Here is a 14,920-nt window from a genome sequence, read left to right on the forward strand (position 1 = left end):
TCTCCTTCAGTCCCTCTGTGACAGTGACATGAAGGCTCCCTCTACTGGGTCTTCCTACAGAGTGACACATGGAAATCATCCCTGCAGAAATGTGTGTGATTAGTGGTGCTGCTTCCCCTCCTCATTCATCTTCAGGCTTGTTTTAAGCCAGCAAAACTCTTCCTCCTCCAGAACCTGGAGACTGCTGCTCCTGCCAAGGTGTCATGCTGGAGGAGCTCTTTGGCCACTGTTGTTGCAGTCCTCACTTTGCTTGGGAAAAAAAATGAAAGTGTCCATTGTAGTTCCATGGAGATAGCTCAGCTCTATGCAGAAACATTTAGAATAGAATAGAATAGAATAGAATAGAATAGAATAGAATAGAATAGAATAGAATAGAATAGAATAGAATAGAATAGAATAGAATTAACCAGGTTGGAAAAGACCTTTGAGATCATCGAGTCCAACCTATCACCCAACACCATCTCATCAACTAAACCATGGCACCAAGTGCCTCATCCAGTCTCCTCTTAAACACCTCCAGGGATGGTGACTCCACCACCTCCCTGGGCAGCACATTCCAGGCACATCCCTTGTGTTTGTCAGCCCTGTTACAGCTGTTAGGCTCACTGCTGTGAAGAATCATTTAAACATGTTTTTACTGTCTTCAAAGCAAAGCAAGATGCAAACTGCCATGGTTAAAAGTCAGAACTAATTCTGGCAACAAAACATAGAATCATAGAATTGCTAGGATTGGAAGGGACCTCAAGGATCAGCCAGTTCCAAGCCCTCTGCCATGGGCAGGGACACCTCACACTACAGCAGGTTGCTCAGAGCCACATCCAGCCTGGCCTTAGAAACTTCCAGGGATGAGGCTTCCACCACCTCCCTGGGCAACCTGTTCCAGTGTCTCACCACCCTCATGGGGAAGAACTTCCTAACATCCAATCTGAATCTACCCATTTCTATTTTTGTTCCATTCCCCCTAGTCCTATCGCTCCTTGACACCCTAAAAAGTCCCACACCAGCTTCTTTGTAGCCCCCTTCAGATACTGGAAGGCCACAATAGGGTCTCCTCGGAGCCTTCTCTTGGAGGAGACCTATGACCTCCCCATAAGTGCTTGGGTACCTACCTGGTGCCACCCAGCACAGCAGAAACATGCCAATGGAAACCAGCTGAAGGAGGTTTTCCAAAAGGACATTTATCTCCCAGCCAGCTTCTTTATATAATCAATGATGATGTGTTTGATTTATGTGGAAAAGTTTTGGTTGTGGGGTGGTTTCTGTGAGAAGATGCAAACTGCTTCCCACATGTTGGAAGCACCAAGTTCCAGCAAGCTCCAAGATGGACCCACTGCTGGTCAAAGCTGAGTCCACCAGTAGTGCCTCTGTGATAATGTTGTCAGAGAGGGTAACAAATGCTGTGCAAGAGCAGCCAGGAGAGAGGACTAAGAATATGTGAAACAACTCTCACTCTCACAGTCTCAGGCTGCGCCAGGGGAGGTTCAGGTTGGATGTTAGGAAGAAGTTCTATACAGAAAGAGTGATTGCGCTATGGAATGGGCTGCCCGGGGAGGTGGTGGAGTCGCCGTCATTGAAGGTGTTCAGAAGGAGACTTGATGGGGTGCTTGGTGCCATGGGTTAGCTGTTTGGGTGGGTTGGATTGGTTGATGGGTTGGACACAATGATCTTGAAGGTCTCTTCCAACCTGGTTTGGTTTATTCTAATAAAGGGTTTATTGGTTTATTCTAACTCTGCAGAAACCAAGGTTAGAGAAGCAGGAGAGGGAGGAGATGCTCCAGGTGCCAGAGCAAAGGCTCCTCTGCAGCTCCTGGTGAAAACCATGATGAGGCAATTATCCCACATGGAGGTCCACAGTGGAGCAAGAGGTGTGCTGGGAAATGAGGCACCAGGATCCTTTTCCCCATGAGTCAGCAGGCAGAGTAAGTGAAGGAAACATAAGACAGTCAATCCCCCAAGGAAGGAACTGCATAATGAGAAAGGAGCCTCCAAAAGAGAAGGGGGAGTCCCTATTGGAGAGCCTCTGCTAGCCTGTGTGTTACATTTTCTCAGGGAGGTGTTTCCCCTCTTTCTGAAGGGGCTGTCATACAGCAGTGCAAGCACACAATAGCAGGTGGCTTGTGCATGTGGCTACTGCTGTGCCCAGGATTGTGTTTCTAGGAATTTAGCTGGACTGTGACGTGTCTGCATGTGCCAACCCTCACTTGGCCAGGGCACGGCAAGCTGGCAGGCCAGATTCTGAGAAAAGCAGCTTGTGGAAGCCTCTGGGTGCTCCTCCCAGCCTCCCCATGCTTCACTGATAAGAAATGGTTGGCTCTGCAGATGCAGTGCAGACAGCCTCAGGGCTGATGCGGGTCTAAGCCAGAAGCAGCTCCTTTCAGCACCTTGCTCCTCCAATGTTTTGGAAGCTCTGCCTTCCTCTGCTTCGGGCCCAGGATGCAGAAGACCAAGTGGAAACATCAGTGGTAAGAAAGCACCAGAGAGAAAGTTGTGTTTTTGAACACCAATCTGCACAAGATGCTTGATTGTGGGGTTGTGGGAAGATACCAAGACTACTGTCCTGGTTTGAGCTACAGCAGAACCAATTCTCTGTCCAGGGATTTTACTTTTTGGTTAAGCCTCTTCCATGTGGTGGCATTTTCTGAAGTTAGTGGCAGGTTTTCAGACAGTATCTGCTTCTAGAATTGATGTTTGTAGCTGCTATCAAGGATCAGTATGCAGAAAGGTATGGAGGCCTAAGTAGATTGTGTGAACCACGCTGGAGTGCAGCAAGTGAAGGGGTCTAAAGTCAGTAAAAGGCTGCAACTTGCAGGCAGGAGAGGACAGGTGACCCAGTGATGTGCAGTACAAAGCTAAGGACCACGAGGGTCAAATTCACTTCTGCAATGGCTGGTATCTGAGGAGGATTCTCTGTTCTGCCTCTGGTCTTGAGCAATGCCTTCTCGAATCCAGTCCCAGACTCCAGCTTCCGGATCCAGTTCCTGTCTGCTGCTAAGTCCAGTCTGGGTCTACCCCAGTGCCCGATCGATCGATTGATCAATCGATCCACCCACCTATTTATGTATTTGTTTATGGTCACCCGTAAGTCTCTCCCTTGTTTCTCTTACCCTTTGGGAAGGAAGAGGAGTGAACAGACACTTTCTGTCATTCCTTTAGTGCCCTGCCTCAGCCCCCGACAGCCCCCCACTAAGAACCGCCGCCCATGCCTGGGTACTACGCAGCCGAGGGACGCGGCAGCGGCGGCGACGGCGGCGGCGGCCGGGGGCGGGCGCGCGGCACGCAGAGGGTCAGGAGCGTGCGCATGCGCCGGGCGCGAGCGCGGCGGGGCCGCTGGGATTGGGCAGCGCCGAGGGCGTCAGTCGGGGCCGCGGCGCTCAGTGGCTGCGGCGCGGGGATGCCCGGGCGAGAGGCTGAGGTACTGCCTCGTAACGGGGCCGGGGGGGCTGCGGACCCCGGGCCCGCCTCGCTTGCTCTGCTGGCGCCCGCCAGAGGACAGCGCCTAGCGGGCTAGGGGGGGCTCGCTGCTCTCGCCTTTCCTTCCTTCGTCGTGCCCGGCGGGCCTCGGGGCAGCCCTGCCGGCGGGCCCGGGCCTTGGCGGGCGGCCGTTAGCCTGGCCGCGCAGCGGGGCTGGAGGGTCGTGACGGGGCTTTTAGAGGGGTCTGAAAGTCGGCGGCGGAAGCAGCCCTGTGCAGCTCACTCCAGAAACCACCCTGCTGCAAAAAAAAAGGCTGCTTCAACGTGATTCTGTGCCAGGTGGCAGAGGAACTGCAGAGGTTCTCCATTAACAGAACTGCTCTATGTGTTTAAAAAAGAACAAGCCTCTCCACCCTGCTGTGCGGGTTGTGTCGCCGGCCTTATCGCCCTGGAGGTGACAGCTGGTGTGGGCAGGACTTGATCTTGGAGGTGTCTTCCAACCTGCTTGATTGTAAGCCAGGGCTTAGCTGAGCAGGTTGTGCTGTGCCCTGGGTGCCTTTGAGCCGGGTTTGGGTGGCCGCCAGCTGTAAGGCAAAGCCCCGCTAGTGCCTGTGGCACTGGAGCACCTTGCTGCGCGATGGGGAGGAAGGGCTGGAGACGCTGCCAGCAGCCTGCTGAGAGGAGGTGGATGAGTTTAGGACTAAGGATGTGGTAAAGGGGTACCCGAGCCAAAAAGTAAAATTAGTAAATAATAAGAGCCGTAAAAAGACCAAAAAAAACAGAAAGAAAAATTGATCAGGCTCTGAAAAGGTCTGAAAAAGCTTTCTGTGCCCTGAGAAGCAGCCCTTAGTACCTGGGGTGGACTCGTGTGCCTACCCTATAACACACAACCTATCAGCTGCTGTATTTCCTCTTCACCTATTTTTAATCAAATGACCCTTTGAAGTTCTCTTCTTTCTCCTCCAGATGCATCCAGTCCTAAAGGCCTTTGTGTGTGGCTCCATCAGTGGGACTTGCTCCACGCTCCTCTTCCAACCCCTTGACCTGCTGAAAACCCGCCTGCAAACGCTGCAGCCTGCTGTGAATGGGTGAGAGTGGGGACATGGGGCATGTGGGGGTGCTCCACTGTAGGCTTCTGCCAGATTTGCTGGCTGGGACTTGGGAGCTCAGGGTTGTAATTTGGATGCTGAGGGCCTTTCTGAGGTAGGAGATGTGCTTTTATGGCTTGGGGAAGGATTAATATCTTGCTGCAGAAGAGAGAGAGAACGTCTGCTCCTGTGAATGCTGCTTTAATGTGGCCTCAGCATTTGTATTTGTCTCAGAAACTGGTGTTTGCCGCAGTGACTGCCATGGCCTCTGCCTGAAAAACTTTGTGCAGCTGTCACAACTTTCCCACGTGTGCAGCTTCTCCTGCTAGCTCAAGTGTAGTCAAACACAATTAAGTCTGCTGCTGCTAGCAAAGGGGGTGAGCAACTACAAATTGCTAACGAGAGAGGCCTCTAACGTGTCTTATAAGTGCTGGGAAAGCAGAAAGTGATGGGAATGCCCTGGAAAGAGTGACTGAGTTGCGAAAGAGCCTCTTGGAGGTGCTGGGGTAATGCACAGAGACATGAGTGAAAGGGAGTACAGAGAGCAGAAGCAGGTCACCTCTGCAGTCGCTGTCTTGTCTGCCGTTCAGGTCCGGTCGTGCTGGGATGGTTACTCTGCTCTTCAGGGTTGTTCGTACTGAGAGTCTTCTGGGGCTCTGGAAAGGTGTCTCTCCAGTAAGTGGCTGTTTTAACCCTGACTTCTAAAAAATCCCTAGATAAACAAACCTACTGTTTACTGCTAGCTCTGGCTGTCTGAGTGTAAAGAGCCAACTCTTGTATAATCATGAGTGAAGCTGTGTGATTTAGTCCTGTTCTGAGGAGTTAATGTGGTGAATTCCCCTCATTTGGTCATGGCAGTCCCTGGGGTTTTGCAGCCCTGAGAAGCTGAACTCTTGAACACTTTGCAAATGTGGGGTGGCAACTGCACCAGCAGTGTTTTGTCTTGGGGTGTCTTAGTGTAGGAAACTGCCTTTGAGGGATGCCTTAAATCCTGGCCTAGTTTGAACCGATTGGCTCCCAGTGCTGTAAATGATTTTTACCTTATCTGCTCTCCTCAGCATGTTAACTTCAGTGGTTTTGTTGTGTTTTACAAGGCTTCCTGTCAAGTTTAACAGCCTCTGAGCTGTCCTGTATTACTTTTTGTCTGATGCATGCTTTTTTATTCTTCATCTGCTTCTGTTTCTTCTGAAGTCCTTCGCAAGATGCATTCCTGGGGTTGGGATTTACTTCAGCACTTTGTACACGATGAAGCAAAAGCTTCTGGTGGACCGTTCACCCACAGCCCTGGAGTCTGTCTTTCTGGGTGCCACTGCTCGTGCCGTTTCTGGGATCTGCATGCTGCCAGTGACTGTAGTGAAGACCCGATACGAGGTGAGTGTGACTTGGTAGGGAGTTCCCTCTTAGTGATGTTCCACACCTTCCTGCTGGTGAGAAAGACATTCCAGCTGGAGAAGGTTGTGACTGCTTGACTAGAGCCAGGAGTGTAATCTTGATTTCATCCTAGTTCACACATAGTGCAGGAAGCATATTCCTGATGTTCAGGCAAGTCTCTTCCCCCAGGCAACCAGCATCAGAACAAGAGGACACAGTCTCAAGCTGCACCAGGGGAGGATTAGGCTGGATCTTAGGAAGAAGTTCTTCCCAGAGAGAGAGATTGGCCATTGGAATGTGCTGCCCAGGGAGGTGGTGGAGTCACCATCCCTGGAGGTGTTTAGGAAGAGCCTAGATGAGGCACTTGGTGCCACGGTTTAGTTGATTTAGATGGTGTTGGGTGATAGGTTGGACTTGATGATCTCAAAGGTCTTTTCCAACCTGGTTTATTTTATTGTGTTCTATGATGAAACAGAATTCACCTTGATGCTTTAACATTCCAGTTGTATTAATGTATTAATGTAATGTATTAATGTAATGTTTGTGTAACACCTTCCACATTTGACCTTCCTGAAGGACTATTTTCAAGGCTCAGGTAGAGGAAACCCATTCCTTTGACCTCAGGGTGTGTGTAGGGCTCCTTGACTTGTGCCTGGCACGTGGTTGTCTAACCATTGTCTACCCTTGCAGAGTGGAAGATTTGGCTATGGGAGTGTATATGGAGCTCTGAAGAATATCTATCAGACAGAAGGGGCTCGTGGCATGTTCAGTGGGCTCACCGCCACGCTGCTGCGGGATGCTCCCTTCTCTGGCATCTACCTGATGTTCTACACACAGACCAAAAAGCTCACACCTCAGGGTAAGGCTGAATATTGGGGGCTGTAATGGAGAACATTTCTTGTCTGGCATCTTTCTCTGCAGCTGACTGCATGCACGCTCTGCTTAGTGCCCTCTCACTCGGTAGGTCAACAAGTCTCTTGTATGGCTTTTGGTGGGACATTCCTATTATCCAATGGAGACCTGTAGGCCTGTAGCTCAGGTCAGTGTCAGAAATTGGCCCCAGGTTTATTGATTGCCTTTATGAAGATGGGTGCACAAGGTGGGTTAGCAAACAGTTGAAAGAGTGGGTAGGTGTTTCTGGCAGTGCTTTCTGCTGCTGGTTGTCTGATCAGTGTCCATTAAACTGAGGCTTCTTTAAAGTTGGAACTGCCTGGGCCAACATAGAATCATAGAGTCAATAAGGTTGGAAAAGACCTCAGAGATCATCAAGTCCAACCTATCACCCAACACCTCATGACTAACTAAACCATGGCTCCAAGTGCCACGTCCAATCCCTTTTTGAACACCTCCAGGGACTTTCAAATTCTGTTCCCCAGCCAATGAGGCTATTTAATAATACTGACTATGGACTGGTAACCACTTTTCCCCTTGAAAGCTTTCTCTGCCTTGCATGGATTTTAACTTCTCTCAGACCTTGATGTTGATGTAGTCATTCAGCAGCTTTATGCTTTGTCCCTGGCCTGTTTCGTGTCCAAGTTCATTCCCTGTGCTCTGTTGCAGACCAGCTGGATCCGGTGCTCATGCCCTTGCTGAATTTTGGCAGTGGGATCTTTGCAGGCATCTTGGCCTCCCTGGCAACACAGCCTGCTGATGTCATCAAAACACACATGCAGCTGTCCCCCAACAAGTACCACAGGACAAGCCAAGCCGCTGCCTTCATCTACAAGGTGAGCTGAAGCCCTTCTGATATGCACGATCACAGCCTCACTTCTGCTCTCCCTGCTTGCAGCACAGCTACACTGTGTTCTTGCCTTGTAAAGGAAGTGAACAAATGTGACTGATTTGAAGGCTCTTGCAGTCAGCCAGTCAGTGTCAGCATTTTCAGAAGCTGAAGTGGGTCATGCTGTGGAAGAGTGAGGCTGAATCTCTTGTCACTGGTTTGTGTGCACTAGTGACTGGAAAGTGCTCTGGTTGTTTGATAGCAGTTGGGAGCTTTAGCTCATTCCTTGCTTTTCCTAATAATTAGAGGGGCTGCTGCCACTATTTAGCTGTTTCTTGCCCCTCTTGAATGGATTACAAGGCAGTGAACTTGCTCCCTGATGATTCTTGCCATTCCTCAGTCCTCCATCTGTCTGCACAAAACGAAAGCTGATGGGGAATTGGAGAGCAGGCTCAGAGTGCTGGAGCCCAAAGGTGGGCATATTCCAGCCAGCATCTCTGTACACAGACCTGCTTCATGTTGCAGGCTGGTGAAACTGGTTTCACTTCAATTCTGTCTGTTATGTATTGATTCTTACATGGGGAGTGGTGGAAAGGGCTTAGCTGACTTCATCTTAACTTCATTTCGGCTTAGCTTAGTATGTAGGCTTGGAGGAGCTGTAGTGCAGCTGCTGCCACCTTTTGCTTTATCGATCTAGGACATCTGTGATTACAACACTGGGGTAGAGGGTTTCTTTAGTGTGGGTTTCTTTAGTGTGCAGCATGAAATGCTAGTTTTGGATACAAACCATCTATAAAACAACTCTTTCCCCATTGAGCACTAAAAGAGAAAGAATTGCCCCAATCTGTATCCCAGGAACGGGATGGAGATTGATTCAAAGCTCACCTTTCCCTTCCTGCCCTCAGAAGGGTGGATCTTGGCAGGTTTGCTGTGTTTCCATGTTGAACTCTCTTCTTAAGCAGCAATCTGTTTATTTCTGCATGGATTTGTTGTGCATGGTGCATTTTTCTCCTATCAGAAGGTTGTTTCTTACTTCGGTACTTGCAAATGTCAGGTTTTACAGAAGAGCTAAGTGACTTCTGTAAATATGAAGCTCTAAAACCAGACAGGTCATTTTCCTGGAATGTCTTGACATTGTAACACCCTCACCTTCTCTTTGTTGGGCTTTGGTGTGGCTTTCCCCACCCTGACATTCCCTTCTCCTTTCATTGCTCTTCCTGCTTTCCTGGGTACCCCTGCAGCAGCACAGTGCTACAAGTTCTTCCTCAACAGCAAATGCCATTTAAACCTGGCTCGGAGAAACTGATCTGGGTCTGAGCTGAAATACATCCTGTGCTGCTCCATGTAGGAAATGATGATGAGAAATTAAACCACTGGAGGCAGATTGTGATGGATTGCTCTTTGCCTGTCTCCTGTGCAGGACTTTGGGTTGGTCGGCTTCTTCCGAGGGGGCGTGCCCCGTGCCCTGAGGCGGACTCTGATGGCAGCAATGGCATGGACAGTGTATGAACAAATGATGGAAAAAATGGGCCTGAAATCCTGACTGAGTTGCACAAGAAATGTCCAGCTTCACTCCTCCTCCTGCTTGCTGTGATCAACTGGCACTAGGAAGTTCCCAGTTCCACAGAGGAAAAAGCCTTGCTCGGCCTGGCGGCAGAAAGCTTCTCTGAGATGGGGGCTTAGGCCTTTGGGCAACTAGGGGAAAGAAGGATCATTTGTTCAGTGCATTCCAGAACTGTGCTTGCAGACTGCCACAGCAAGTGGCAGGCTTGCCATGGACTGGTAACTATGCTGAGAGAAAAGCCCCTTTGGAAAACAGCTCTGTGCTCACCGCTGTAGGCAACGAGACATTGCTGAGCAAAAGTGTTTGAGGAGAAAACAGTGACTGCAGATCCTTGGCTGTTCCTTGCTGATCTATGCAACACCCCACTGGGATGTAGATCCTCCTTCCTCATGTTATGTTCTCACAGGGGAACGTTGCAGACCCTGGTGGGAGGCTGATTGTGTCTCAATGCAGGAGTGGGTGGAAGAGAAACGAAGTGCTAAAGGCAAGTTAGGAACGTGGTGTCTGTCATCACACTTGCACTGGGCATGATAGCAGAGAAGGTAACTGGAACCTCCCTGCAGTGTCCTGTTACTATGTAATTGAGCATCTTAGCACTCTTGACATGTGCTTCTGCCTCTACAGCAGCATTTGCACAGGAATTAAGAAGTACAAGGCACTTTAGAGTTGATTGCTACCAAAGTTCTACTTGTTTCCTGAAAAATGTTTTTCCTGCTGGCCTGACCATTGTCAGGAACACTCAAGTATTATTGTTAGTATTAATCCTGTTGCACTGGAGACCTAACTTGCTTCCTATTACTCACTTGTCAATTCCTGATCAACACCTGCAGTGCGAGTTGGTCCTTAGAGGTACCTGCTAGGGTCATAGCTCATAATGCATAAATGTACAATGGAAGCAGATAGAGATGCACTTCAGATTTCCCATAAAAGCTGCTGCTGCTGCTTGCATGTGGAGACCCTTGGGGTCTGGAGAGAAAAGGCTGCTCTTTTCTGCAAGCATCTTTGGAAGTTGGAGACCTGTGAGTGTTTGGTAAGGAGCTTTAATTCTCTTTGGGCTCCACACAGGCCCTCCACAGTTTCCCAGCTGATTGTTTTCTCTTAGCATATTTCAGTATTCCTGGGTTTAGACTTAGTCAAGTACTGTTTTCATCTACTGTGCCTTCTTCCTCATTCCCAGTTACACAGACCTCATAGTGTGTGCTGTCCTAACTTCAATACAGCCTGCTCCCCTCTCTACTTGTGCCTCTGTCTGAGCTGGCTGGGTTAGGACTCTGGTGGTTCTGTTGGCATTGCCACAAAGCTGGAAGTGTGTATCCTGTTCTGCAGTGTGCCTTGCAGAAAAGACCCTTTGGCTTTTGTTTGCTTAAATGTGGAGGGATCTTAAGAGTTCACTTCAGAAACAGCAGATACCTGTAAATGCAGAGACAGGATGCTACAGCGGTACGAACAACCATCACTATCTACCTGCTCATGATATTTAGAGTGGAGTTTGCACAGTCACTGCCTGCCCTTGCAACCTCCTGAGCACAAGAGGAGAGGGGGTGTGGCTTGTGAAAGATACTCTTTACCAGATTCCAGTGCCAAGAAAGTTTGGTGACTGACAGGAAAGTTAAGTCCAAGTAAAGTGTAAGGGCATGAGCAGTGTCCTATGGTAGGACACTGGTGCTGCACAGTGCCTACAAAGATCAGTGGTGGAGGGTCCTGTGTGCACATCAGTGTGCTGCTAATAGAGTACTGCATCAGATCATTCCATGTTGTGTCTGAGAAGCTGCCAGATTGCCTGTGCTGCTTCTCGGTGTCAGGCATGTGGGCACATTATTTGCTAAATACTAAACATGAACAACTTCTTTTGTTGTCCCTTCAGCCTTTGAACTCATGAAAGCACAGGAGCCAGTGCTAACTGCACTCCCTGCTGTTCCCCTGAGCACTGCAGGCACAGAGAGCTGGGTAAACAAGTCTAAGCTTGCTGACCTGCCACAGTAAGGTGGCAACGACATGAGTTACTCGTGTGTCTTTGATGCCCAGCACAAGGGAGTAAAACCAACATACTGTACTGAGTTTATTTGGGACTTCCTTTGTGTGGTGTGCGAGCTGGAGCTGTTGATCATCCTAGGCTGTGGCAGTGAAGGGCTGTGTATGGTATCACCTGCAAGATACTTTGAATATTTTCCTTCCTGATGCAGCAGTGGCAAAGCAGCATGCAGCCTGTGCAGACAAACTTGGGATCTTAAGAATGAGGGAGCAAAGAATGCCAGGTCCTGGATCAAATCACATCCTGATCAGAAACCTGAAATGCAGGAGCACTTCAGTGGCTTTTATGCCCTGTACTCTTGCCTGGTCAAGTAACAAAGGAGGAATGAGAGAATTTATTCCAACATTTTAAAGTCTACCATTTTAATTTACTTACTGTTAAAAATCTGGATTCAGGCCCAGAGCAGTGTTGGCTTTTCCTTTGGGAAGGTTCTTCCATTCCCCTTACTTGTGGAGAGTGAGGAGGCTCTTTGTTGTTGCAGCAGAGTGAAAAAGGTGTGCTTTTGAGTTGTGAATTCTGAACTGCACTGTGATTCATCACCCCTAGGTGCTGCAAATGCAAAAACTTCTCTGCATGTGAGCTGGGGAGAGCAAGTTTTGCAGTGCAGGTGTGTTGTTTGCTTTTCTTCATCATTTCTATTGTCTGCCTCTCATTTGAGGGAAGGCTGAAGTTCTACCTTCTGAAGGCTGTATCACATAGGTAGGCACAATGCTGTTTGCCAGCTCTCATCCTTAAGCATGCTTCACTCTTTGCCCCTCTTCCAAAACATTCTGTTTCTGAAGTGACTGATTGAAATTACTTCTTGACAGCTATAGCAAGTCAAGAAAAACAAGTATGTGGACTTGGAAGTTGAGATACATTGCCCTTGAGGTTATGTTGCTTCTAATTAACAACAAATGGTCACTTTACAACCTAAATGCAAAGCAATCAAATAGAAGATCAAATACTCACCGACCTGGATCATGCCACCAATTAACACTAACAATCTTAGCAGGTAATTTCTTTGCTTGGACTCCAGAGGTGGTGATGTGATCCTTTCTATATATGGCAGGGTTGTGGTTAGGTTTCTCTCAGGACAACTTCCATTGCTGGCAATGCCCTACTAGTGAGCATGCTCTGGCTGCTTGCCCCTGCAGCTCAGGTGTAACTGCACAACTGGTTAACAAGTTGAGGCAGTTGGTATTTAAGGGAGCTGTAAGGACAGAAGAGAACTTATGATCAAATACACAGGAGAATTGATGATTAAATATGTTTTGTTTATTTTTTAGAAGCTAGACATGTCCATTCTTCCTGTGCCCATGATTTTCCCTTGTTTGTTTCTTGTGCTATTTAAGCAGAACTGGAGCTTTTGGAACATTGCAGGTTTGAGTATTGTGAGTGTTTATGTGACTATATATAGTATTTATTGAGAAGATGTATTTTATGTTTCCATTAAAAACTGGTTGCCAAAGTGAACTACATGTTCATTAGTGTTTATAGAAAAGGAACCCCCAAACCAATCAAACCCACAAGGGAGGGGATGGAAGAAAGGCTTGAGAAAGAGGCTGGTGAGAGGCCTCGAGCATAAGCCCTACAAGGAGGGGCTGAGGGAGCTGGGGTTGCTTAGCCTGGAGAAGAGGAGGCTCAGGGGAGACCTTATTGCTGTCTGCAGCTCCCTGAAGGGAGGTTGTAGCCAGGTAGGGGTTGGTCTCTTCTCCCAGGCAACCAGTACCAGAACAAGAGGACACAGTCTCAAGCTGCGCCAGGGGAAGTTTAGGCTGGAGGTGAGGAGAAAGTTCTTCCCAGAAAGAGAGATTGGCCATTGGAATGTGCTGCCCAGGGAGGTGGTGGAGTCACCATCCCTGGAGGTCTTCAAGAGGGGACTGGATGTGGCACTTGGTGCCATGGTTTAGTCATGAGGGCTTGGGTGACAGGTTGGACTTGATGATCTTTGAGGTCTCTTCCAACCTTACTGATTCTATGAAAGCAAAAAGAAGTTTCCCAAGAGAAGAGGACTACTGGCTGAGCTCAGAGCCTGTATAAAGCAATGTATGTTCCTTATTCCCATGGGTTATAATATACACAGGCTGTGCTGGTACAACCTCATCTGCTTTACTTCAATGGTGACACCACACAGCAGCAGGGAATATAGTGTTTTTCACAGCTTCCTCTGCCTGTCTGCTGTGTGTAAAGACAGACAGAAAGGCCATCCCCACACTGGCTGGTCAAAGACTGTCTTTAGGACAGTGGGGCTTTGAGCACTCTGGGGACAAACTGGTTTTAGAAAAGAATAGACCAGGTTGGAAGAGACCTTCAAGATCATCGCATCCAACCTATCAACTAATCCAACCCACCTAATCAATTACCCCATGGCACCAAGCACCCCATCAAGTCTCCTCCTGAACACCTCCAATGATGGTGACTCCACCACCTCCTTGGGCAGCCCATTCCAATGGGCAATTACTCTCTCTGTGTAGAACTTCTTCCTAACATCCAGCCTGAACCTCCCCTGGTGCAGCCTGAGACTGTGTCCTCTTGTTCTAGTGCTGGGTGCCTGGGAGAGGAGACCAACCCCCACCCGGCTACAACCTCCCTTCAGGTAGTTGGAGAGAGCAGTAAGGTCACCCCTGAGTCTCCTCTTCTCCAGGCTAAGCAATCCCAGCTCCCTCAGTCTCTCCTCACAGGGCTTGTGTTCCAAACCCCTCACCAACTTCGTTGCCCTTCTCTGGACTCGTTCCAGCAAGTCAGCCTCCTTCCTAAACTGAGGGGCCCAGAATTGGACACAGGACTCGAGGTGTGGCCTAACCAGTGCAGTGTACAGGGGCAGAATGACCTCCCTGCTCCTGCTGGCCATACTGTTCCTGATGCAGGCCAGGATGCCATTGGCCCTCTTGGCTGCCTGGGCACACTGCAGGCTCATGTTCAGCCTACCATCAACCAGTACCCCCAGGTCCCTCTCTACCTGGCTGCTCTCAGCCACTCTGACCCCAGCCTGTAGCACTGCATGGGGTTGCTGTGGCCAATGTGCAGAACCCAGCACTTGGATGTGTTCAATCTCCTGCCCTTGGACTCTGCCCATCTGTCCAGCCTGTCCAGGTCCCTCTGCAGAGCCTCTCTGCCCTCCAGCAGATCAACTCCTGCCCCCAGCTTGGTGTCATCAGCAAATTTACTGATGATGGACTCAATGCCCTCATCCAGATCATCCATAAAGATGTTAAAGAGGATGGGGCCCAGCACTGATCCCTGGGGCACACCACTAGCGAATGGCTGCCAGCTGGATGTGGCACCATTCACCACCACTCTCTACTAAACAAGCCTTTGCTGCTTGGGCACTCTGGTCTCCACAGAGGACCAGACATTGTGCCTGGGACGTAATCCTCTGTTGGTGCAAGGTGACACTGGATTTGCTGGAGTCTCCTCTTGCTTGCCACAGGATGGTCTTGGGATTCTGTAGCAAACAGGTTGTGCAATCAAAACATCAATGCTGATACTGAGATGTGCATCTTCTAGATCTGCAGCTCCCAAACCTTATCTCTTTTCAGATGTTGCCTGGATGACACATTACACAGAACAATTTTCATGGAGTTATCTGTAACAGACAGTCCTGGCATGCAGCCTTGTGCCAGCTGCCCCTGAACCTTGGGCCTTGTGCAGGTACCTGATAGCAAGTCAGGCTGGTGATAGCGCTCATGCCTACAGGCAGGGCTGGCTCCCCAGAGCTCTCCTGCTGCCTTGAGAACCACCTCTGGCATACA

At 49.2% G+C, this 14,920-nt stretch overlaps 1 protein-coding gene across 3 annotated transcripts in view; it reads left to right on the plus strand.

Moving 5' to 3' along the window:
- SLC25A38 (solute carrier family 25 member 38) overlaps positions 1–12,641 on the plus strand; it is a 41,329-nt gene extending 28,688 nt beyond the window's left edge. The window contains exons 1-7 of one of the 3 annotated variants that reach the window (XM_068152776.1): positions 2,306–2,462; positions 4,378–4,499; positions 5,090–5,174; positions 5,691–5,870; positions 6,561–6,729; positions 7,431–7,597; positions 9,011–12,641. In XM_068152776.1, the coding sequence (XP_068008877.1) occupies positions 2,394–2,462; positions 4,378–4,499; positions 5,090–5,174; positions 5,691–5,870; positions 6,561–6,729; positions 7,431–7,597; positions 9,011–9,133 (915 nt within the window). In that variant the 5' untranslated portion in view covers positions 2,306–2,393 and the 3' untranslated portion in view covers positions 9,134–12,641. Of the gene's footprint in view, positions 1–2,305; positions 2,463–3,353; positions 3,413–4,377; positions 4,500–5,089; positions 5,175–5,690; positions 5,871–6,560; positions 6,730–7,430; positions 7,598–9,010 lie in introns of those variants that run through there. The other 2 variants (XM_068152778.1, XM_068152779.1) reach the window with 2 other exon arrangements.
- Positions 12,642–14,920: the final 2,279 nt, after the last annotated feature.

This window comes from Melanerpes formicivorus, unplaced genomic scaffold (assembly GCF_026170545.1).
Source record: "Melanerpes formicivorus ecotype bairdi unplaced genomic scaffold, bMelFor1.0.p_v2 SCAF_24, whole genome shotgun sequence".
Classification (NCBI taxonomy): Eukaryota; Metazoa; Chordata; class Aves; order Piciformes; family Picidae; genus Melanerpes; species Melanerpes formicivorus.